Source organism: Falco biarmicus, chromosome Z, assembly GCF_023638135.1.
Source record: "Falco biarmicus isolate bFalBia1 chromosome Z, bFalBia1.pri, whole genome shotgun sequence".
NCBI lineage: Eukaryota > Metazoa > Chordata > Aves > Falconiformes > Falconidae > Falco > Falco biarmicus.
In genome coordinates this window covers 58,885,044-58,907,686 of record NC_079311.1, presented here as the reverse complement: position 1 = coordinate 58,907,686, position 22,643 = coordinate 58,885,044, and the positions used below count along the sequence as shown (strand labels likewise).

General features: G+C 39.9%; 1 protein-coding gene across 2 annotated transcripts; it reads right to left on the bottom strand.

Annotated features, from left to right (window-relative positions):
* Positions 1–711: 711 nt before the first annotated feature.
* Positions 712–21,356, bottom strand: HMGCR (3-hydroxy-3-methylglutaryl-CoA reductase). Of its 2 annotated transcripts, none has more exons than XM_056325147.1 (20): positions 21,203–21,356; positions 17,809–18,004; positions 17,319–17,430; positions 16,686–16,773; positions 16,504–16,588; positions 14,906–15,011; positions 12,183–12,289; positions 11,685–11,801; positions 11,035–11,186; positions 9,953–10,197; positions 9,646–9,818; positions 9,016–9,210; positions 8,279–8,437; positions 7,979–8,136; positions 6,836–6,941; positions 5,719–5,889; positions 3,535–3,675; positions 3,273–3,431; positions 2,798–2,952; positions 712–2,653 (listed from the first exon to the last, which is right to left on the bottom strand). In XM_056325147.1, exons 2-20 carry the CDS (start codon positions 17,971–17,973, stop codon positions 2,599–2,601), a joined length of 2,649 nt encoding a protein of 882 aa, XP_056181122.1. In that variant the 5' UTR covers positions 17,974–18,004; positions 21,203–21,356; the 3' UTR covers positions 712–2,598. The 2 variants fall into 2 exon arrangements, with proteins under 2 accessions (XP_056181122.1, XP_056181123.1); XM_056325148.1 differs by lacking the exon at positions 21,203–21,356 and adding an exon at positions 18,492–19,736.
* Between the last annotated feature and the right edge of the window lie 1,287 nt (positions 21,357–22,643).

The following is a 22,643-nucleotide window of genomic DNA, read 5'->3' as shown; positions in this document are numbered from 1 at the left end:
AGAAAGGAGGTGATCTAGGTAAAGAAAGAAGCAAAGTAGTTACTAAATACACTATTTTTACTAGGGTTTTAAAACATTTGGAAAACTGTATCAATTGTAATAGTACAGCATTTAGGTTGCAGCAGGTCTAGAAACTTCAGTCCAGACAGCTGGTTTGCATTTGCCAAGGATGCAAAACAAACAGTACATGACTGTTTCCTGTACTGAAACAGTCTAGCTACACAAATTTTGCAGGGATGTTGAAGTACACTACTGTAGTGTATGCAGGGAAACAAGAGTGCTTCAGATCTCTAAACCTCCTAGTGCATTTGATACGGTAACCTCTGCTTCTAGTATAAAACTGGTAGTCTGCATTCTCGTTCAGTCTTCTCAGCACTACGTTGTATGTCCGATTACAGACTGATGGACATTACAAGACCAAGCATGGGAGCTGAATTACAAGTGAGGAAGAACGGAAAATTAAGCCCCAGCTGAAAGTATTGCTAATGCTGCAGCCAATTAGTTCTCTCACTTGGGCAAACTGTGTAATTCAGCTTCAACGACAGTAAATGAGTACAGGCTTCTGCGAACGAGGTGACAAGTCCTGGTGTCATAGCCCCACTACGTTTAGTACTGTATGCCAGTGATATTTTCCTTAACCCTCATATTTTGTCTACTAATATATGTCACTAAGTCATGAAGTAAGCTTAAAATATCACAATTAAGCCAGTATGTTTTCCATTGTTTTACTGAAACTGAAAAAGTAGTTCTGTACCAAAATGTACACAATTTAGTAATAATACAAAATGTTAATTCTGCAACACAGAATGTCAGTCAAATCCACCAGAATGAACACTGAACCACAATTTATTGCCAGAACAGTGTTACTTTAAATAAGATCACTGAATGAACATAGAAACAAAGTAGTTCCAGCTTTCCTTAAATAAAATGGTAGCTATTAGCAACAATACTGCAGGAAGATAAACATTCATGATATTTCATATTTACATGCTATCATATCATACCTAGCATGTAGTATGTCTTCATGCTTGCACATTAGCTTTATGAGCTCATTACAATAATATTAATGTGCTGATGTACTACAAAACAAACCATCATGATTTATATCAAATTTGCACATTAGAAGAGCACCTCTGCTAGTCACCTATTTAGGAATGCCACTGCACTCCTGCAAGAATGCCAGTCCAGTCCACTGATTCACCCCCCAAAACACAAAAAACCCCAAACCAAACAAAAATATCCCCTTATCATCAAGCATATTAATAATTTTCTTCCTGTGATTAACTAGGCAGCACAATGCATTTAGCAATATTCCCCAAAGGTAATTCAAACCAGAGTAAACCTGGGTTTTCTGTTTTACATTAAGAACACCTGAGACTGCTTCACTGGTCCAAGTAAAATATTTTGATACAAAACCTGCTTGTTGCATTAACATGTCATTTCACTGAATTCCCTTAATTAGTACAGTTCATTGAAAAAAATGGTAAGATTTCTTCCTAAAATAAATACTCCCCCCCTCAAAAAGAAAGTTTTAAAGGAATCAAAACATTAAAAAAAAACCCTAATGTTAAAGAACAGTGTGATCTTCTGACTTCATTTTATCTCAGCAAAAACAGTGGGTATACACCTGTTCCTATGGAGTAAGTGTCAAACACTTGAAAAAAAGAAAGAAAGAAAACGAAGGAATATACAAACACACTGTACCTTAAGAGACTTATTTTCAAAGAAGTGTAAACATCTGTTCTTGACTCCTGTTGTTTGAATGCACTCCTATCAAAAAAAGTTTGAGAAACTGCATTTGCTTAAAAATGTGTCTGACATGACTGATTTTGGCATCACCAGTTTTAAAGTCTGTTTTTTCTACCTGAACAAAATCACAAAACAGTTGAAGATGCCATTTTCCCTACTTCAATAAAGATTACATTTAACAGTTCAGAACTTTATAGGTCACAAGTTTTCCATGAAGGAATAACCTAAACTGTGGAGTTAAAACATAGAATGCTGCTTAGCTGAAGCAGCAGCAAATTAAGTACTATATATAGACAGAGGTTTCTATAAACTAATAGGATTCAACAGAACTGTCTTGTAGCCCAAGACCTAAATTTTGTATGTGAACAAAATTAAAACTGGGGATTCATGGAAAGTGATTAGGCTTGCCATCACTTTAAAAAACATGCTTGTCTAACTGTAACATAAAGAAGGCAAGGATCAGTGCATTCAAGCCAAGTTTAGACCTATTTTTTTTAATTCTGCAAAGTACATTACTCACTTCTCAGCTTTGTGGTTACCAGGAGCTTAGTAGTCAAAAGAATCTCAACCTGTAAAACCATAAAACGGACCCTTTATAAGATGTGTAAGAGTAAGAATTCCAAAGCCATGTTCAAGGCATGTGACAGGACTTCTCCCACGAAGTCATCTCTAACCACTGAAGAAGGTCAAAGGCGTAAGTAGTCTCACACAAGTCTGCTGATCTCTCAGTTCATCTTACATAAATTGAGTTGAAGGTGATTTTCATTCTAAACTTCACAGAGGTCTTTTTTCCCCTGTGCACCCTGTCAGTTGCTACAACAATTCTTCATTGCAAAGCCATTTTAGTATTCAAGCTGCCTTCTTAGTGCAGGTTCCTTGAAGATCTTGTAGGTTTATTTTTGACCTAATAAAAACAGTAAGATAACTACATTATATAAAATGTTACAGCACTATTTATGTTGCAATTATTCATGTAACTATTATTGAATCTCGTACTTGGAAGAAAGGCAAAATAGCAGAGAAAGATAAGAATTTTTCCATTTCTTACCTGTTGTGGATCATGTGGCTTTTGACTAGATGCCCAGCTGCCAGAGCTGCCATTAGTGATAATTCCCCTGCCATCACTGTAGCACAAACAATTTTAGCAAGTTGACGGGCGTTTTCACCAGGGTTATCTTGGCTTGCACCTTGAACCCCTAACATCTGGAGAGAAAAATATGCATTATTATACTACGAAATCTACGTAAATTTATGCTAGCTCTAGTATTAAAGTAAGTCATTCCAAATGATATCACATCAACTAGTTTTAAGTCTCTTTTTAATATTAAAGATCTTAAGCTTTAGGAACTAGATACAGGAACTAGATACATGAGAACAATTCATTAGATTATTCTTAAATTTTCATACCAAATCCACTGAGTTTCAAGAAGGCCCATTCGCACATTACTCAGACTCAATATACACAACACGAAAGTGAGCTTTGATTTAAGAAGCTAAGTTGCTTTAAACTTTCTGATCTATACCTGCAAACACGCCTGCTGTGGGAGCAAGTTGGTGCCTCCGCCAACAGTTCCTATTTCTATAGAAGGCATTGTGCAGCTGATGTACAGGTCTTCGTTGGTGGAACCAGTTCGCTCCATCAAAGTGATGCAGTTAGAGCTGCCTACATTCTGCGCAGCATCCTTCAGATTAGGAAGGCAAAACAAAGCACAAACAAAATACTTAACTGTGTGGTTAAGAATTACTGCACTAAAGAAAACCTGAACTGGGGGAAAACAAACCTACCTGACCACAGGCTATGTAGATAGCTGTCACAATGTTTGCTGCATGTGCATTGTAGCCACCTATGCTACCAGCCATCGCAGAACCCACCAAGTTTTTATTTATATTGACTTCAACAATATCTTCTGTAGTTGTCTTCAATACCTAGACAAAGTGATACACTTTTATTACACCATTCCTTACGCAGGAGTAGAAACGCACTATTTATGGTTAATAAGCTCTTGCCCCTTGTTTGAGTCAAATTCCATGTGGAAGCAACCGTTGTCCTAGATACCTACTTTTATTTTTGTTCAAAATGAGCCTTTTCAAATGCAGGCTGCGTTATCGAAGTAACAATGGAAAAGTCAGTGCAAAGGGTTGGACTTGCACAGGCCTTTAAGAAAAGCTTACCAGCTACCTTCTCCATTTCAAATTCTCACTTATCTTCAGAATGAAACAAACAAAATCAACTTGACAGAAATATCCCACTAATTCACCGTGACATGATAGCAACAATCCTCCCAAGTTGCCCTGGACACTAAACCCTCCTCAGTTTTGCTCTGCATAAGAATACAGAGCTAAACTGAAGAGTTCAAATACAAACCACAGTGCTACACTGTTACGTAAACACTGTACACAGTAATATCAAATCAAATGGCACATTTATACGATACTAAGTGTATTTTGAAACCTTCAGATATAAGATGTACACTGAATTTAGTATAAAAATGATCAAAGAGAGCAAAAAGAGAGTACTGTGAGTAAAATTCAAGATATTCCAGTGTAGCAGGAATAGCAACTGATGACAGAGATCTGCACAAAGTCTACAACACTGACAAAAATATAGTTTATGTATTAGAGTTCGATGTAAGTGAATGTAGTGATGTACATGGCTGGGTATTGGGGAAAAACATCACAAATTTACCTAAAAACTATCCATGCCCATTACAAACTGACTGGCTCCCCATTACTACTCTGGAATGCAATCTCGTAGCTAATTAGATATTGCCACTGAATCAACTGTAAAAATGCCAACAATATGAAAATTAGGAAACCACTAGGAAGCAAACCCAGAAGACATAAATTATGTCAATGTACAAATCCAGCCTGCACACACACTCTGAATTCTGTACCCAGAAATTTTAGAACTGAAAAAGATCTAGAGATACTGATGTTCAAAGACATGCTTAGAATGTTTTTACTCATTCCTCAGAGAGAAACTAGTACTTTTCAATCTGGAACTGTGAATGGCTGGCAAGGTGGAAGGGCTGTGTTATAACCACAAGATCTTGAGCAGCAGAAGGTAAGAGCCTTAAGTATCTATTCCAGTACAAAACTAGGGCATCAAATGGAATCAAGGAGGAGGAGGTAGTTCTCATACAAGGTGCAGCTACACTGCGGAATTCTGCCTGGAATTCTAGTGATACAAGTTTACGTAGTTTCACAAAAGAGACTGGACAAATTACTGGGGGAAAATAAACAAAAAAATGCATTGAATACAAAAGCAGCAATTCCAAAAACGTTGAACAAGTTGACGGAAGACTGTGCTGAGTATGGCGTAGTAAATTCCTCCCCGGATATTGCTTCTCATGGCCAGTGCTGGCAACCACGGGACAAGCAATAGATTTGTCTGACACACAGGCAGTCTTCTGAGCTCAGGTAGAAGAGATTCTAAGATAGCTCTGATGATGTAGGACAAGTTTGACAGAGGCTGTGACTGGCACTGTTCACAAGGGTTACCCTTCGTCAGGCAAGATGCTAAGGCAGCTTTGGAATTAAGTGAAGCACCCGATTATCTGTTTTCATTGTAGTAAATATAAACTTTGAAGAGAATGCCAGGTTTGCGTGAGAGACAACAAATGAGTGAAATGATCAAGACTGGGCTTAATGACAGGCAAAACCCCACATGTAAAAATCTGTCAGACTGTGGCATAATTTTTCAAAGGTAAAAAGTGGAAATGCTCATACCTTCAACTAGATATGCATCATTAAATATATGCACATTATGTCACAGAAGAGACCATGAAAGGAAAAAAATATTTATTCTCTCAGCAAAAATGGCTTATCCTACAGCAGTTCTGACAACACATGTAAGAATTATCCTCACGTGGAAAACGGCTTACAGTTAACATTTATAATGTGAGATAGTTATTGATTTTGTAAAATGTATGCGTTTTTATAAACAAGTAAAAACAAGCAGACACTTACTTCTCTAACAACCTTGGCTGGAATGACTGCTTCACAGACAACAGACTTCCCTCTTCCTTCTATCCAGTTTATAGCAGCAGGTTTTTTGTCTGTACAATAGTTACCACTAATAGCTATTACTTGGAGATCAGGAAACTCTTCACTCAACCTTGCCAGTGCTTTTTCAGTACCCTGTTAGAAAAGAAACAAATGAAAGGCTAGGTGTATCATTATGGTTGCAAAACAAGCTACTCAAGGACAGTGGAACAGCAAGATTAGATTAAGTCTAATCAGATTTTCAGTTACAGCTCAAGAAAAGAACGTAATTTCAGGAAGGAATCTGAAACAGCAGAAACCCCCACCCACCCTATTATCACTAGAGTTTTTCTAACCATTTTGGGAATTACATGGGCAATAATTGGTTCTTCCCAGTACATATGGATTCTCTATACACATTCTAAGTGCATGGGCATATGGTTACTGTACTGAAGATACAACATGAACTAAGTCAAACACTACAGACATGAAATTAATTCATTTTGGATGCAGTAGAAAGATCTTCTGTACACTAGGAAGTCACACAAAAAGTCTTCTATATTTACTACCTATCACCAGACCCATTTATGTAATATAGAGAATAGGCAAAGGGCATTAGTTTCAAACAGCACAAGGTGTTCCAAGAATCTATGGATCATATCTCTCCAGTTCTTCCATGTGTTTGCATGAAAACAAACAAATGAAACTAGAGAACACTCTTCTGCTGCCATTGACCAGATTCCTAATCTAATTCCTAATTTTCAAGGAAGTGATCCACACAGTAACAGATTAACTGCTGCTGGACAAAATCTTTGGCCCAAAGCAACAGAGTGACCAGCTTAACTTCCATATTATCAAGAATACTTTCTTTAAATAACAACAATAAAAAATATCCAGATACAAAGTTACTTTTTTTCTTTCTCATCCTATTCTTGTTTACACTTGACTAGGTCAAACTCATTTATTATTTTATAGCACTTCAAACAGCGCTATGTCTTATCTTTCTGGCTTCACATGCCAGGTAGTCACAGGTTGATAAGCTATTATCTATTTTTAAAAGAAATACACATTTATTAAAAAGTCTTAAGGGGAGTGGTCTTACTTTTGAAATCATATTCATTCCCATTGCATCTCCTGTTCCAGACTGAAAACGGATATAAAGGTTACGACCAGCCAAACTGATGAGAAGTTTTTGCAGGCGGGCAAACCTGCAAGAAAATGCTTAACTATTACTTATAAGCCTCAAGGGAAAAGATTAAGTTAGTTTTAAGTAGCAAAATTTCAGTAACTCATTGCAGATAGTGTTGTTAACGACACTGTTTCCTCCTCCCTCAGCACAGAAAAAAAGCCTTCAGCTACTATGCACATAGCTCTGAGTGAACACCTCAAAAATCTTCACTGTAAAAGTGTTCACTGTCTCATGTTTTCTGTCTTTGAACTTCATGACATAAAATGCCCTGAGCTAACATACATATAAATTAATTTGTGTTACCTAAAACATCTGACTACCAGATATAAACTAAAAATGAGGCCTTTGGAAATTCTTATGTCAGTTTACAGCAAGGCAAAACCCATGCTATCCTCAACAGTGCAAGCTCCACAAGTCAAACAAACTGCAAATAGCACCGTAAGTTGATTCTGGCCGAAATACACGCATGTCCTTGGCTGACAAAACTTTGGCTGGAACAAAACTAGTAAGGAATTGTCTCTTTGAACTTTCCTAAAGAAAGCAGGTAATTGTAAGTCTTAAAAAAAACTCTAGGGCTTGAAAAGTAGACTTATTCTTAATACTGCTTTACATTTTCTAGCTTTTCAGTTCTAGCATTACTTTATCCTGTATTCTCTGGAACCTCATAAATTAATTATTAACATTAGTAATATAATCTGAAAGGCTAGGTTCCAAACACTGAATTACTTTTTGCATTGTAACTACTAAAAATCCAAGTAAGATTTTATGTTTGTTTTAAATACTTAGAGAAAATAAATAATGTATTAAGTATTATGCAGTATGAATGTATTTGTTGCTAAGATACAGTTGTTTACCACTTATCATTAGAAAATGTTTATTACTGGCCTTGGCACACAGACAAAGTGAGTTCTGTTCTCTTAGATTCACACTATGCAGGACAGCCAAAATTAAGATGTAATTTCCTGTACTGCAGTACACCACAAAAACCCAGGAGCTTTCTATCATCCACAGAAGTCTTATGTCAGGGAATAAGGCTGGAATAGCCATTGTACTAACCTACTCGTGCTGTCAAAAGCTTCCTTCATTATTTTAAAGCCTTCGGGGCTTTCAAGCCAAACTTTCACTTCTGCAGCATGGCAAGCAGTGGGCAGCCTTACAACAGGTCCTCGAGTCATCCCATCTGCCAGAATGCGGCTACTTGCTCCTCCACCAAGCTAAAAATCAAAGCAGAAAGGAAACAAAGTAAGATTACTGAAAGTGAGTGTTAGTTTTTAGGATATCAAAAACATGCCTTTTATCACCCCAAATATGTTTTACAATACCGGAAGTTTTTCAAGCCTGTCGAGTAATACTTACACATATTGCTCTACACCCTCTGTTTGTGCTTGCTACAAGACATCCCTCTGTTGTTGCCATTGGCACCTGAAATTCTTTGTTATCCAAAAACAGTGGTCCTGCTACACCTACAGGAATAGGCATATATCCAATCACGTTTTCACAGCAAGCTCCCATAACCTTACAAAAAAAAATACAAAAGGTATCACTGAGGTTACACTAACAGCGCTATGGTACAGCATGTTACATACTATGCCTGTAACTACAACAAGGTATCTCAGCAAAACCCCCACAACCCTACCCACAAAGCAACCAATTCCCACCTCAAAAGGTAACAGCTACAGCTATCAACAGCTAATGCCGCTCAATCTAGTATTTGGCAGACGTATTAGATCTTACTAAGTCTTAAACACTATTAAAAAAATCCTAATACTGTTACATGAATTTTAAATTAACTTCCATTTTAACTTGAGCTCAAGGTAATGTTATCATTCTGCTGCTCAGAATTGTACATTTTTGAGATAAGGCAGTTGCATACTTTGTTAGGAGTATGCAACTACCTTATTCTAAGTTTAGGCAAACCTCCCTAGGAAGGTAGTGGCTTATGTTTGCCTTTTTTTTTTCTTTTTTTTTTTTCCCCCCCTGCTACATCAGTTTTGACCAAGCTCACTGTTAATTCATATGCATCACTGAGCATCTACTTCATGTATTTGGAACATGGTTTTACAGTGAATTTCACCTGTCTGCCTTTTACTTACCAAAGAATAATTATAATTCCTATATGGAAGATATTGCAAAGATGAAGGTTCAGGAAGTTTCTCAGATAACATCTGTCTGCGAATGGACACACCTCGCTCCTGTGTTTCCATCAGAGTTTCCAGTTTGTATGCAGGAATACGCTTAGCATTAACAAGGCTGATAACCTCAGCATCAGTAAGGAATTTTGCTCCTTTCTGGAAATGTAAAGAGTAGGGAGGGAAAATACAGATTCTCTTGGTAAAAATCCTTTTAAATTTCCAAATAACAACGGGTAATGACTTGACTTTGACATTACCAGAGTACATCTACATGAACCAACTGCTAACGTCAGGTTTTATAGTAGGTCAGGATATGATCAAAATCTTGTATGCATACATGATGAAGCTTCAACGACTATGGTATGTCATTAATGATGAAGCTGCTCCCCACCCTGACTGCCTGGCGGAGAAGTGACTTCTAAAGGGTTTTGTTTTAGTCCTGACCCACTACCCAAGTTACTGAAGCCATATAATTTTCTGAAGAATAACATATAATCAATAGGATCATTTAAAAATTGGAAAATGAACTGTAAGAATTCTTAAATCAGATGCTGCAGCAGAGGTTAAAAAAAAAAGTTCTTTTTCCCATACCTCTGCATTTCCAAGTATACGAACACACTCCTCAATGGAACGTGGTTCCTTAGGTAACTCGATTTCTTCCTCTCTTCCATTAAAAAATGAAAAAGTATCCACAGCGTTGCAACTGCCAACTACAAATGTAGCCTTGGTTGATGACTCTGCTAATACAGGTTTTATGACTTCCGCTGCATAAAGGCAATTAAAATGAAACTTGGTTTACAAAGTGCTTAAGTTCTGATTCCAAATACAACATGCTAACTCAGATTTCACTATTTGTTCCAAATACTAGGAATATGTTCAATAAAATTCTAAAAATTACCATTTCCATCTTTGGGAACTAAAGCCTCTTCTACTGTGTTAGATTTCTGGTTGTTTTTCAGAAGTCCAGACTGCTTCCGGCAACAATTCTCAGGGACTTTTTTCTGGACCATCACTGGAGATGTTATGGGATTCTTCAGTGACAGTGTGGATTCAGTCTCTGCTTGCTCAAAGAAAATATATTTGACAGCAAGGAGAAGGGCTAATCCAAGAGTGATTACTTGTTCAATATCCATACTGGCCATTCTGAAAAAGACAAATACATGGTCTATACAATATGTTGTTTGTAACAGCATTCTGACATCCCTTTGCTTTAGAAAGGGCAATAGTTGCAGCATAATTTATATATTTGGCAGGAATTCCAGTCAAAAGACATCTTCTACCAGGTCATTCAAGTATGCTGTGTCAGGGTAAAGAAATACTCTAACATAAGAATTTTCAGGTGTCATTAAACAGTTACTAAATCTTGGCTAAAAAGCAGCCCCAATAATAAAAATGACTTTAAAATAGTCACTAACGACTGATCAAATTGATTACACACCTACTTCCCAATGACAAATCAGGAAGTTTCAATTATCATCCTCTACCAATAATGACTACTATGATCCAAGCCAAACTTCTAAGAGAGGGGGGGAAAAAACCTCTAAAACTGACAGCTCTGAGTTTTCAATAGTAGTAAGGAAATACAGGTGCTCCTAACTTCAGTTAAGCTGAAGGTAAAGCAATAGTGACACGGCTTTTGCACTTCTGTCTGAACAGTCAGAAACTCTGCATAAATACTCCAGTGCAGTCAGAAAATTTATTTTCCAGTGCACTCTGAAAGGTGTCAGTGCTACTGGGAAAAGACAGTGTTTTGATGCACACAGGACAACTGTCTCCTGATCATGCTCTTGATTACTTCAAGGAGATTGGACAAATGGCATTGTATCAAAATATTTCTTATGAAATGTCATCTCCAGTTCCAAGAAATCCTACAGTGGTCATATCTGCAAGTTAACAAGCGTTGTACCCTAGGACCACAGCTTGGCAGTACTGGAGAACACACACTAATCAATGAAACTTCTATTCTGTGAAGTTGCCTACCGGGAAAGGTAGAACTGCCATAATGAAACATTCGGTTCAATTCTCTTCGGTGCATTCTCATCCAATCCCACTGAATTTTCTACAGTACTGTTCTGAGCAGCTGGTTCTGCTATCCAACGGCTGTGGGCATGAACAAGAACCAAACCCAGCGACTGTATTAAAAACACAAAACAACAAACAAATATTAATTTTTCAACTGTAACTAGGTTGTTGTAATCTAACCTACAAAAATTAAAAATTTTCTTTTTTATTTCTTTGGGGTTTAGTTTTTTTTGGTTTCCCATGCCTTAAAAGTCTAAAGGCCGATTTTCCACACCCCTTATCAATGGCCTTTTGTAACACTCACAGCTTTGGGCCTGTCATACCACGTCCTTCCTCTTACTAAAGTAATAAAGCAAAGGAAGCTGAGGGTACTGTCAGGGTAAGAATAAGGGAGTTAGTCACATGGAAAAACCCTGAGTGTTTGGCACAGAAATGGCACACACAGGAAGGCTTTAGGTATAGATATAGAGGACATTATTAACAACTACCACAACAAACAAGACTAATGGGATGCAGAATACAAGTCTATAGAAAACAGAAGCTTGATTCATTGCACCAGGACACCTTACTAATTGCAAAAGTACAAGTAAAAAAAAAGAGCCACAAACCATAATCATTTTGACCCTCTGTGTTACAGGATTTGGTTTATTTTCTTCTTCTTCCAGAACACGAGCAAAATGGCTAAGCTGCCATATAGGGCGCCCTTCGCGGCTCTCTCTCGAAAGCTGCAAAAATAACAAAATTTAAGAACAGGTCCTATTTAGTACATATTAGAAAAACAAACCAGTGAGCTTCAAGTGGTATTTTTATTTGATCGTTAAGAAACAACCAACAGAAGAGTTAACCCACAATCTACTGTCAGTCTGCATTAGTGAAAAACTCTGGAGAGCAAATAATTTACAGTATAGTTCAATTACTCTGTCAGTGTGATGGATTTACACCAGCATTAGCCAGTTACTGTCACCAGCTGAGCCACCATAACTCAGGAAGGCAAACATGCTCATCAGGAAGACAAATATGCTGCATGTAACTCCATGAAGAAATGAATAGCCTGCAAGCGCAGGATCCAAATACTAAGCTTGATGTTGTCTTGAAGTTGGTCTTACCTCTAGTACCAAGGACACACAAGCTGGAAAGAAGGTCATGAAGACAAAGTAGTTGGCAAGAACAGACATACAGCCGAAGCAGCACATAATTTCAAGTTGTCGTACACCTGCATAGAAAAAGAAGAAATTTTTTACATTTGGATATGCAATAGGCCTTCTACATACTTGATGTGCTGCAGAAGTAAGAAAGAAGCCATTAAACTCACATTGCAGATTATATAGAGAACTGTCTAGATTAATAAAAACCAAGCATGTTATGCCCTAGTCATTCTGTATTAGGTTATTCTAAGCACAATATGTATTCATGGTATGGTATTTACAGAAAACTGCCCTGGTTTCACCTGGGATAGAGTTAATTCTTAGTAGCTGGTGCAGCGCTGTGTTTTGGATTTGGTGTGAGAACAACGCTGACAGCACACTGATGGTTTTAGTTGTTGCTGGGCGATGTTTAAGTTAAGGACTTCTCAGTTTCTCAGGCCTGGCCTGCCAGAGGGCTGGAGGGGCACGGGAAATTGGGAGGGGGCACATCCAGGAAAGCTGACCTGAACGAGCCAGAGGGATACTCCATACCGTATGGTGTCACGCTGTAAACATCATAAAATGGGGGAAGGAGGAGGAAGGGGGGACCTCTGGCATTATGGTGCCCGTCTTCCCAAGTAACTGTTACATGTGATGGAGCCCGGCTTTCCTGGGGATGGCCGAGCACCTGCCTGCCCATGGGAAGTGAATTCCTTGTTTTGCTTTGCTTGCGTGTGCGGCTTTTGCTTTACCTATGAAATTGTTCTTATCTCAACCCTTGAGTTTTACATTTCTTTCTGATTCTCCTCCCCACACCTCTGGGTGAGGGTGGAGCAAGCAAGCAGCTGCATGGTACTTAAGTTACTGGCTGGGGTTAAACTGTGACAAAGTGTAATTCTACATAAATACAAATAATTACGGTTCACCAAGATTTTAAAGCTTCACACCAAAAGCTTGAAACTTCTCAGTTATCTAAGCAAAAAACAAGTAGCCAACAATTAGGGGCTGAGCGGCTGGAAAGCTGCCTGGGGGTGCTGGTCGGCAGCCGGCTGGGCATGAGCCAGCAGTGTGCCCAGGTGGCCAAGGAGGCCAGCAGCACCCTGGCTTGTGTCAGAAGCAGTGTGGCCAGCAGGGCTGGGGCAGTGGTTGTGCCCCTCTACTGGGCACTGGTGAGGCTGCACCTCGAACCCTGTGTTCAGGTTTGGGCCCCTCACTGCAGGAGGGACGTAGAGGGGCTGCAGCGTGTCCGGGGAAGGGCCATGGGGCTGGGGAAGGGTCTGGAGCACAAGGCTTGTGAGGAGCAGCTGAGGGAACTGGGGGTTTTCAGCCTGGAGGAGGCTCAGGGGGGATCTTGCTGCTCTCTACAACTGCCTGAGAGGCTGTAGGCAGAGGCGCGTGGGTCTCTTCTCCCAGCTAACAAGCAATAGGACAAGAGGAAACGGCCTCAAGTTACTCCAGGGGAGGTTTAGATCGGATATTAGGAAAATTTTCTTTGTTGAAAGGGTGGTCAACACTGGAAGAGGCTGCGCAGGGAGGTGGTGGAATCACCATCCCCAGATGTGTTTAAAAAACACATAGATGTAGTGCTTAGGGACACGGTTTAGTGAAGGCCTTGGTAGTCCTGGGTTCATGGTAGGACCTGATGATCTCAGGTCTCTTTCAACCTAAATGATTCTATGATTTGATGTATTGACATCCCTTCTGAAAGGTGACCTATTAAGTGCTCAGGCAGTAAGAAACGGTATATAGTCCACCTACTCTTTCACAAGCCTGGTATCCAGAAAAAGTCAGTTAGTTATGTCACACATGCATTACAGAACTGCCTTAGTAAAGATGAAAGAGCAAACAGTATAAATAATTTTTTTTAAAAATTAATTATATGCTATGCCAAAATGAGTTCTTCCCTAGATGGAAACAGGAAAGCAGCTTACTAATAAAAATTACCCTGAAAAGGTCCAAAACAATTAGAAAAGCAGTTGTTCTGAAATATGTCCTTAAGGCATACAAAATAGTTTAAAAAACCTCCAGAGATAAAAACCAACAGACAAAACCAAAAATGCAAACAAAACCCCACTTTAGTCCTAGCTATGAAACTTTGATTTATTTTACAAAAAAATTAGTATTTACACATGGAAACCCTTTTCTCACTACATTTAACTGTTCTCTTTTTAAGGAAAGACAACTGCCACTGCACAAGGAACTGATGAAGATCAAAAGACTGAGTAAGGAAAAAATACAGCAAAAGATCAGTTATTTTTAATTGAACTAGAATAACTTTCTTCACTTGGAGTAGTTTTTAGAAATACTCAGGTTTTGCAGGAATACAAAATAAGTGTGCATATACTGAAAGTGTAACTCACTTTTAAGAATGCCAAGAGAACATTTCAGCAGCTACTTTATGATGTTAATAGGAATGACTGGAATGATAGAAGGTCTTAATTTTATGTAAGCAGCTGCACAGAAGTCCATTCCCACTGCGCAATGCTCAAGGAAAGCTGCTACCTGTATTTCAGAGTTTTTAACACGTACATATTATTCATATCTGGAGAAAACTAGTAATATAGGCTAATTAGAAAAGTAAATAGATAAAGTCACTCCACTCGCATGGGTCGCGCCTACACTACTTTAAACTCTCAATATCCCAACATCTTTCAAATAGTCTTTTTTAACTGGAAAGATTCAGACCCTTAGATGGTATCACCCACCTGACATAGTACCAACACCAATCACAAGACACTCCACAAGGGCATCCAGTGTAAACGTAGGGCCTAAAATTGCCATTCCACGTGAAATATTTTCTCTTACTTCATCCTAAAAAGAAAAATTTATGTACATTAATATAAAGACAAAAATCAAATTAAGGGAGTGTACACAACCATGATCAGTAAATTGAATAGTATTATGTTGATAAGGCCTTTTAAAACATATATTGAAAATGGAACTATTATGTAAGAATACATTCTTCAATTGCTTTATTTTCTGTAAGTTATCTGAAAGTCTTTATTTACACCAGATTATTTAATTTTGATTAATTTCTATACCTTTGGCTCATCAGTATTCTAAACTCCTACAGTACTGGTGGACAAAGACTTTAATTGCAGCACATTCAGAAGAACAATTCTACACTTTAAGACATAAAATAAAAGCCTTTTATATCATGGCATTTCAAAAGTTCGTGCAACCACATATTTGTACTCTAACTTTTATTGTTTTATTATTTAACTCTCTAGACTCAGCTGACAGAAAAGAGGACAAAAAAACCCAAACCACTAAAACTTTCCACTGTGGGGGAAAGGGATTTCCTCCAGAAGCCAAGCATGGCAAATTCTACAGGGTCTGCTGCTGTTTTTTTTGTGATAGTGGTTTTGGGGGAAGGTAGAGAGAAGCTGTAGGGAAAACCTACATGTGAAATACCTTCTTGAAAATAAGTAAAAAATTCTGTTCTTGCAAGTATTATGAAATAATATACAACACACTATAATAATACCATACATACAAAGAATGTGCAATATATGCTAGATACAATGTATTAAAGTGTAATATACAATATTTTGCCACAATTAGTATGCTCAATTACAACATATGGTATTTAATATACTAAATATACTTTTGTTGCAGAACTTAGAATACTAGGGGAAAAAATTTACAATCTATGACAAGCAAGATGTCCTGTCAATCCTCCCTGTTGTGCTGTGTTAATTGCATTAGAGCATGAATGTTTCTGTCTACACATATGCTATGTTTGTTCTGCTAAGATTTTGTCTAGAAATATGCTTCTTCCATTATCAGCACTGTAACACTAGATGTCTCTTCATATGCCGCTCCTGAGCCCTAGAAATTAACTTTTTTCTGTCAATACCTGTTCTAGGGAAGAACAGTTTGTCTAGGAACTCTAGCCTCCTTAGCTGAGCCTTAAGCACCACCAGTTCTAAAGTTCTGAACCTGTAAAGTACTCATACATAAAATTACCTTAGCTCACATGAATATGCACACTAATTTTATGGTGTTATTATTCACTTGAACACTGACCTGGATTGACAACAAGGGAACAGACTATCTGGATAAAATCTGCCCCTTTTTATGTATCACCAATAAGGTATTCACTTGTAGTACGTCTCTTAATCCGGATTATTCATACAATCATAGAATAGTTTGGCTTGGAAGGGACCTTAAAGGTCATCTAGTTCAACACCCCCTGCCACAGGATGAAGTTCACCTTTGAACATTAAAGTTAAAAGATCCACTGGGAAAAAAATAAAAAAAATCCACAAACCAACCAAACAAAAATCCCAGACCCCCTGACCTGTGAGTTGGAACTGAGTGCAAATTTGGCTAATGCACTTGCTCTCGACAGATCAATCAGAAGCAGGAAGAATGGTAAAGCTTCACTGAAAAAAAAAAAAGAGGCATATGTTAAAATTCAAGGTTTATTGTACAGGAAAGAAAATTCAAGCAAGAAATCCAGAATAACAATTCATTACTTACTTTAAACCTGTCAGTTCTTTATCCAAGAAATGAATTACCACTGTGCTAAAAACAAAACTTGAGAAGATTGTGAAGAGGCCAGCAATACCTTTAAAAACAAAATTGATTTTTTTTATTTAGGGGGGGGGGGGGGGGAAGAAAAACTATACTTTTAGATCAATCCTGCAGCAAACAAATTACAATTCTCATGTCTCAGAGTGCATTTAACAGCAGTTGAGTTACAAACTGAAGTACATGGTATTTTTGAACTTATTTAAATCTAAAATTTGTACTGCATTCAAAGTAAGACTAAGAAATAAAATCCATAAATCCTCTCATTCATTATTAGCAAAAATGAAAGCTAGCCTAAACAACTCCATATTTTTAAGTGTTTTAAACAGTAATAATCGATTCTTTCAAAAATTACATTTCCTGTGTTTATATAATCCTACACAATCTCTCTTAAAAAAAAGCATTTTGATATATGTAGAACATTTATTCTGCTATATAACATAATTAAAATTACCCTGTTCTGTACAAAAGTATTAAAATTCTAATGTTTATTACCAATTTATAGTAATGTTTATTACCAATTTATACTAAAAAACCCACAATTAAAATGCATACAGCAAATGCAAAAGTCAGACACAGTACCTAAAATGTATTTTGATCCAAGCTGCCTTAGGTTCTGAAACTGGAAATATATATAAAGGATTGCTATACAGCGCGTGATTGTCAGGATGATGATGTCACTGCTCAGAACATCCTGTTTGAAATACAAAGCAACTGAGTTAGCTTTTACATTAAGCAGTAACTTGTTAAGTTTTAGTAATAAAATCCGTTGTGAAGCTGCACTAAAGATGAAGTTTCAGAATAAAGTATCACTGCTAGTCTGTCTTACAAACTCACAAAGTGTTACTATAAGGTTTTTTTTTTCACTAGATACTGTGCAACTGAAAGTCAAATTTAATGAAGACCTTCTGTAGTGCATCACTCTTTGCATACAGGTTTAATATCAAGAATGGGAAAAGGCAGCAATAAAACAGTTTCTGTATAGCTGCTACCACAACCTGATCTTACTCTACAGAAAAACCTGGATCTACTGATTAAAAGTATGTACTATAACATGAATTTAAATCCTTACTTCTTCAAGTTTGGGGCATTCATAATTCCAGCCACATATCTTATCATTCCCAGTGAACATCTTCATGGACATCATACAGATGGTGAGAGTCACTGTCCCCACGATGACTTCCCATGGATGAGAGGCCACAAAAAGGCCATGCATTCGAAAGAGTCTGGACAACATTTTCAAGACTGTTTTTCTATACTTGGCAAACCTGCAACAAAGGAGTATTTCATGTAAGCAAGTACAAGATTCAGGAAAAAAAAGATACAATTTCTGCAAGTCATCCCTCAGAAAAGAAACCAAAACCAGTGAAGTAAAAGATGAGTAGGGAGACTAATCTTACCTTTCAACCTTCCATGTAAAACCCATTTATTTCTAGCCTTCTGAGGTACAGTATCTGCTCTTGCCTTCTCAATCTTTTTTTTTTTTAATACACATCTCGCTTATTTCTTCAAGGTCTTACTAGTAAGTCTCCACCACTCTCAACATCTCAGTATCTTCCTGTCACACAATTTTGATACCACTTTGACACCAACATCTTGTTTTTACCACCTGTGTAAGCACTCACTAAATTCTCTTACTTCTTTCTACTCACTCTTCCCATCAAAAATACTGAGTAACTTCATTTTAACTATGTAAACTACCAACTAACCACTACTGGTAATGCTCAACTTCACCAGCAGGAATTGCAGCGTTACCTTGCTCTGACTGTCTTCTCTGCTTTCTTCTCAATATTCTCCAGTGATTCAAGTCAATCACATTCGAAACAGTTCCTTCTTCATCTCAAGCATGAGTCCTTCTCACATACTGATTCTGTGACAGTCATCTTGCACCCGTAACTAATTCCCAGGTTACTGATGGATTTCACCATTCCCTCTGCTTTCATCAGGTAACAAACATTTTGACAGAAATTCTCACATCTCTCTTTCATGTAACTGAGAATGTGGATGTTCTGTACACCCTTCAGCTACAAACCCCACATCCTGGTCTATTTGATCTGTTGTACCTTTAGACAAGCTCACCACGGATGTTGAATTGTTTTATAGCACAGAAACAAGATGCCATAAAATTCTCGCTTGTATACATTAGTACTTTGCTCTTCTCACTGCACAAAATCAACAGTTCATAATACTCCGTGATGAATGTTAGCTATATAACTATACTGTAAAGTTCAAAAGATGCTTAAATAGTAGCCTGGCACTGTAAAGATTTTTCTACAGGACTGAGGGCTCTCTACACACTGCCACTTCAAAGTGGATAAAAAAAATCTCCATTTGCATTGCCTTAAAAGTAACAATCCATCCAATAAGGCTTCTGTAAAGACAGTCTTTCTAGTATTATTTCTTTTGCTTGGACATCAAAAATGAAGCTGTCATACAATGGAGAACCTAACAGACAGGGCAAATTATCTGCGTAGTGTTGCTGAAGATGGCAGCATTATCGTGGTTTCCTACAAATACCAATCTCAATCTCACAAGCACCAATAGCACCAATCTATTTATCTTTCCACAGTGAAATGTGGCAGGATTTTCATGGAACAAAATCAGGAAAATCATTGAGGGGACTGCCTTCCTTATGAACTAATTATTTCGTTTCCTGACAGAAAGCTTTTTTCTTTTTTAAAACACAAGAGAACCACTCCTTTTAAAGTCACCATTATCCTTCGTTCTTCCCTATGTAATATAATCTATATAGTTTTGTAAATCTATGTTCTTGCAAAACTGTTCCAGGGTGGCATTATAGCTCTTCCTCTGCAGAATGGAAGGTATCTTCATTAGGACAACTAAAACAAGACACAGCCAGAGGAATATCTTAGTGCCAAAGATTCTGAAACAACACGAAAAATAGAAAACGCATACCAATGTCCTGTGGAAATACAAACACTTTTCAATACCACCCCGTTTCAAGAAAATTTGAATTAGTACTTACTGCATGGCTATATAGAGTCCTACCACTTCTACCTAAAACAGCTCCTAAGTTCTGACAGCTGGAACTACCATCTAAGCAATTAACAGATTGTCAGTAGAGCTGGAAAGATTTCAAAATCTTCCTTTCAGATACTGTGTTTTTCTCACATTTCTAAGCAAAACAGCTTCACATAAATCAGTAAGGGAAAAACGCATTACTTCAACTATGAAAATCGTTATCCATAACAGCTACTATTAGACAACGTTTTATCATTACCTGCTGCTATGAAACACAGGATACCTCACGGCTGATCTTGGGGTTAAGTGAGTGGCAGTAACTCCTAACCTAAAAGGGTTCTTTAAAGCCACCACATTCATTTAACCTGCCTGAAGTGCATGCGCTTTTTTGCTATGCAGTTGCTATTTCTAGAAAATATTGACGAAGGCTTTATACAACGATTCTGCATTACTGAATGCTGTAAAAAAACTCAATGCATATAATCAGCTCGTATCTCTCATTCTGTTTAAACTGTGTGTATAGTTACAGTGACTCATAGCTTAAAATTACCAAGACTTAACGGCAAACATAAAGCTAATGTTCACCATTAATAGAATTTTGTTAAATTTCAAAATGGTGGTTCAAAAGGGATGCTTCATAAATCCTATTCAGTTCCTGCTTGCCTTTGTTTTCAATTAAAAATTTCCAGGAGTCTATAAGACAATCTATTCTGGGACTCAAAGCAAAATACAAGCAAAAAAACAACCGCAACACCTCCAAAAACTTAACCAGTGTGTAAAAAGCAAACCAGATCGGTTATATGTAATGCTTTAGAGGTCTCAAGTGGTACGTAACTGGGGGACTCTGCGCTGGAACACGCCAAGGTCTGGTCACAGCGCTCTCACTAACCTCGCAGCACCCACCGGCAGCACCGGCTGCGGGACCAGCACACCGGCCCCCGCCCGGCTGACTCAGCAGCCGCAGCGCTCCGAGGGCAGCGAGCGGGACACGGCCGGGCGCAGCCTGCGCGGGGCTCGCTCGGACAGCTGCGGCCCAGCGGCCGGCCGGCTTTGCTTTCGGAAAGACCAGCGGCCCCCTCGCAGGCCCGCCGCTGTAGCCCCCCGGCCCCGAGCGAACGGCGGCGGCGCGGCCCTCCAGCGGGACCGCCCGAGCCTCCCCCTGCGGCCGCAGAGGCCCCGAGCGCCGCCGGGCGGAGCGGGCCGAGCCCCGCGCAACGGCAGCGCGCCCCGGGGCGCAGCGCGAACCGGCCGGCCCGCCGCGGCCGCGCCCTCGCCCTCCGGCGGCACCGCGACAGCGGGTCTGACCCGCGGCCGCCGCTCCTCAGGGCCGGCGATGGCGGCGGCGTCCTCCCCCGCGCCGCCGTTATCCGGCCGATCTCCGAACAGCCGCGGGCCGTCCCCCGGTCGCGGAGGACACGCGGCGCAACGGTGGGCTGCCCGCACCGCGCCTGCCGCCCTCCCCTACCCCGCCGGTCCCCGCTCACCGCCCCGGCGACGCGCTGCAGCACACAAGCGACGCCCTCCTGGGTCCCGCCGCGCCGCGGACTGAGCCGGCCGCTGCGCTCCGAGCAAGGACACCTGGGGCGCGACACCCCAGCCGCCGCCATCGCCCGATCGCGCAGCCAATGGCGAGGGCCCGCCACGCCCAGCCCGCGGCGCGTCACTCGCTGCGTCGCCCGGGCAACCAGCCGGCGAACGCCGTACGGCTCGAGACCCGATCAGGAGCGGGGAACACGCCATCTCGCCATGGGCTGCCCGCCAATGGGCCGCCGCACTCCCCTCTCCGCATGTCGTGATTGGGCGGCAGGACGCGGCTCATTTCCATACGCGGGTCGGCAGCCCCGCCCTCCCGCCGCGCCGCCGGCGCCGGGCGCCCCGGGCACGCCCCCGCTGCCTCGCCGCTGCCTCCCCGCTGCTTCCCGGCTGCCTGCTGGCGCGGCGCCGGCCCTGCCGGTCCGGGGTGCGGGCAGGCCGCCCCGGGGAGCCCTCCCGGGTCGTGGTGCTCCTGCGGCTCACGCCGAGGCTACCCCTCGCCGTGCGCCTGTGGGACCGGCTGCGTGCACTTTACCACGACGTTAAGAAACAGCGTAATCACGGCTTTTCTGCTTGTGAAACGCGGTGGTGCCCCCGGCATTCACAAAAAAGTGCAACACGTTTACATTTGTGGCTTTGGGGCGAAGAGGAACCGCAACTTTTTTTGCTCTTGAAGCACGGGAGGCTCCTCGTGCTCTTTGGGCACTGAGTCAGGTGCAAGACGGTATATTCGTGGTCGTGGTATGTTGCTCCAGTTTTGCATGGTCGTTTTGTGTCTCTGGGTCTGAGCTTGCAGACTTACCGTGTTGAAGTCCACACCAAACATAATCTGCAAGGATTTTTCTGTGGATGATCTATGCTCTGACTTGTCCCGAACTGCTTCTTAATGTGTGACATTTCATTTAGAAGTATTGCTAGTAGCTCCATGTGGTACTGTGCTGTAAAACATTAATGTGATGCCTCAGAAAAGGGTACGCTGATGAAAACGTTTCCTAAGAACTCCACCCAAAGTGGTTGTGGCCAATCATCTATGCCAGCTCAGTCTTTTACCATGTAAATACACTACCATCTTCAATGTGATGCTTATAAATCCTAATAACTTACTACTGTGCATCCATCTTCCGTGCCAGCTTCTTAACAGTGGGACTTGATGATCTCAAAGGTCTTTTCCAACCTAAATGATTCTATGATTCTTTCTTAAAACTCATGTTTTCTTGATAATCACACTTTCATTACTTGGAAAGAGTAAAGTATTTCCAGTGAGAATTCTGGAGTAATTTGATAATACGCACAGCCATTGCTATAATTGCACACGGATATGACTAATTCAAAGCAAAACAGCAATGTGTACACACTTTTAACAATTACGTGTAATTGATATATAATTTAAGA

What these genes read in the sequence shown, in the direction of transcription:
- HMGCR (XM_056325147.1), bottom strand. Translation starts at nt 17,973, where the DNA reads ATGTTGTCCAGACTCTTTCGAATGCATGGCCTTTTTGTGGCCTCTCAT. An exon ending in GTGTGTCCTTGGTACTAGAG is followed by an intron (nt 11,802 to 12,182) that starts GTAAGACCAACT and finishes TTATTTTTGCAG; the next exon opens with CTTTCGAGAGAGAGCCGCGA. An exon ending in GGAATTATAATTATTCTTTG is followed by an intron (nt 8,438 to 9,015) that starts GTAAGTAAAAGG and finishes TTTTTTTGTAAG; the next exon opens with GTTATGGGAGCTTGCTGTGA.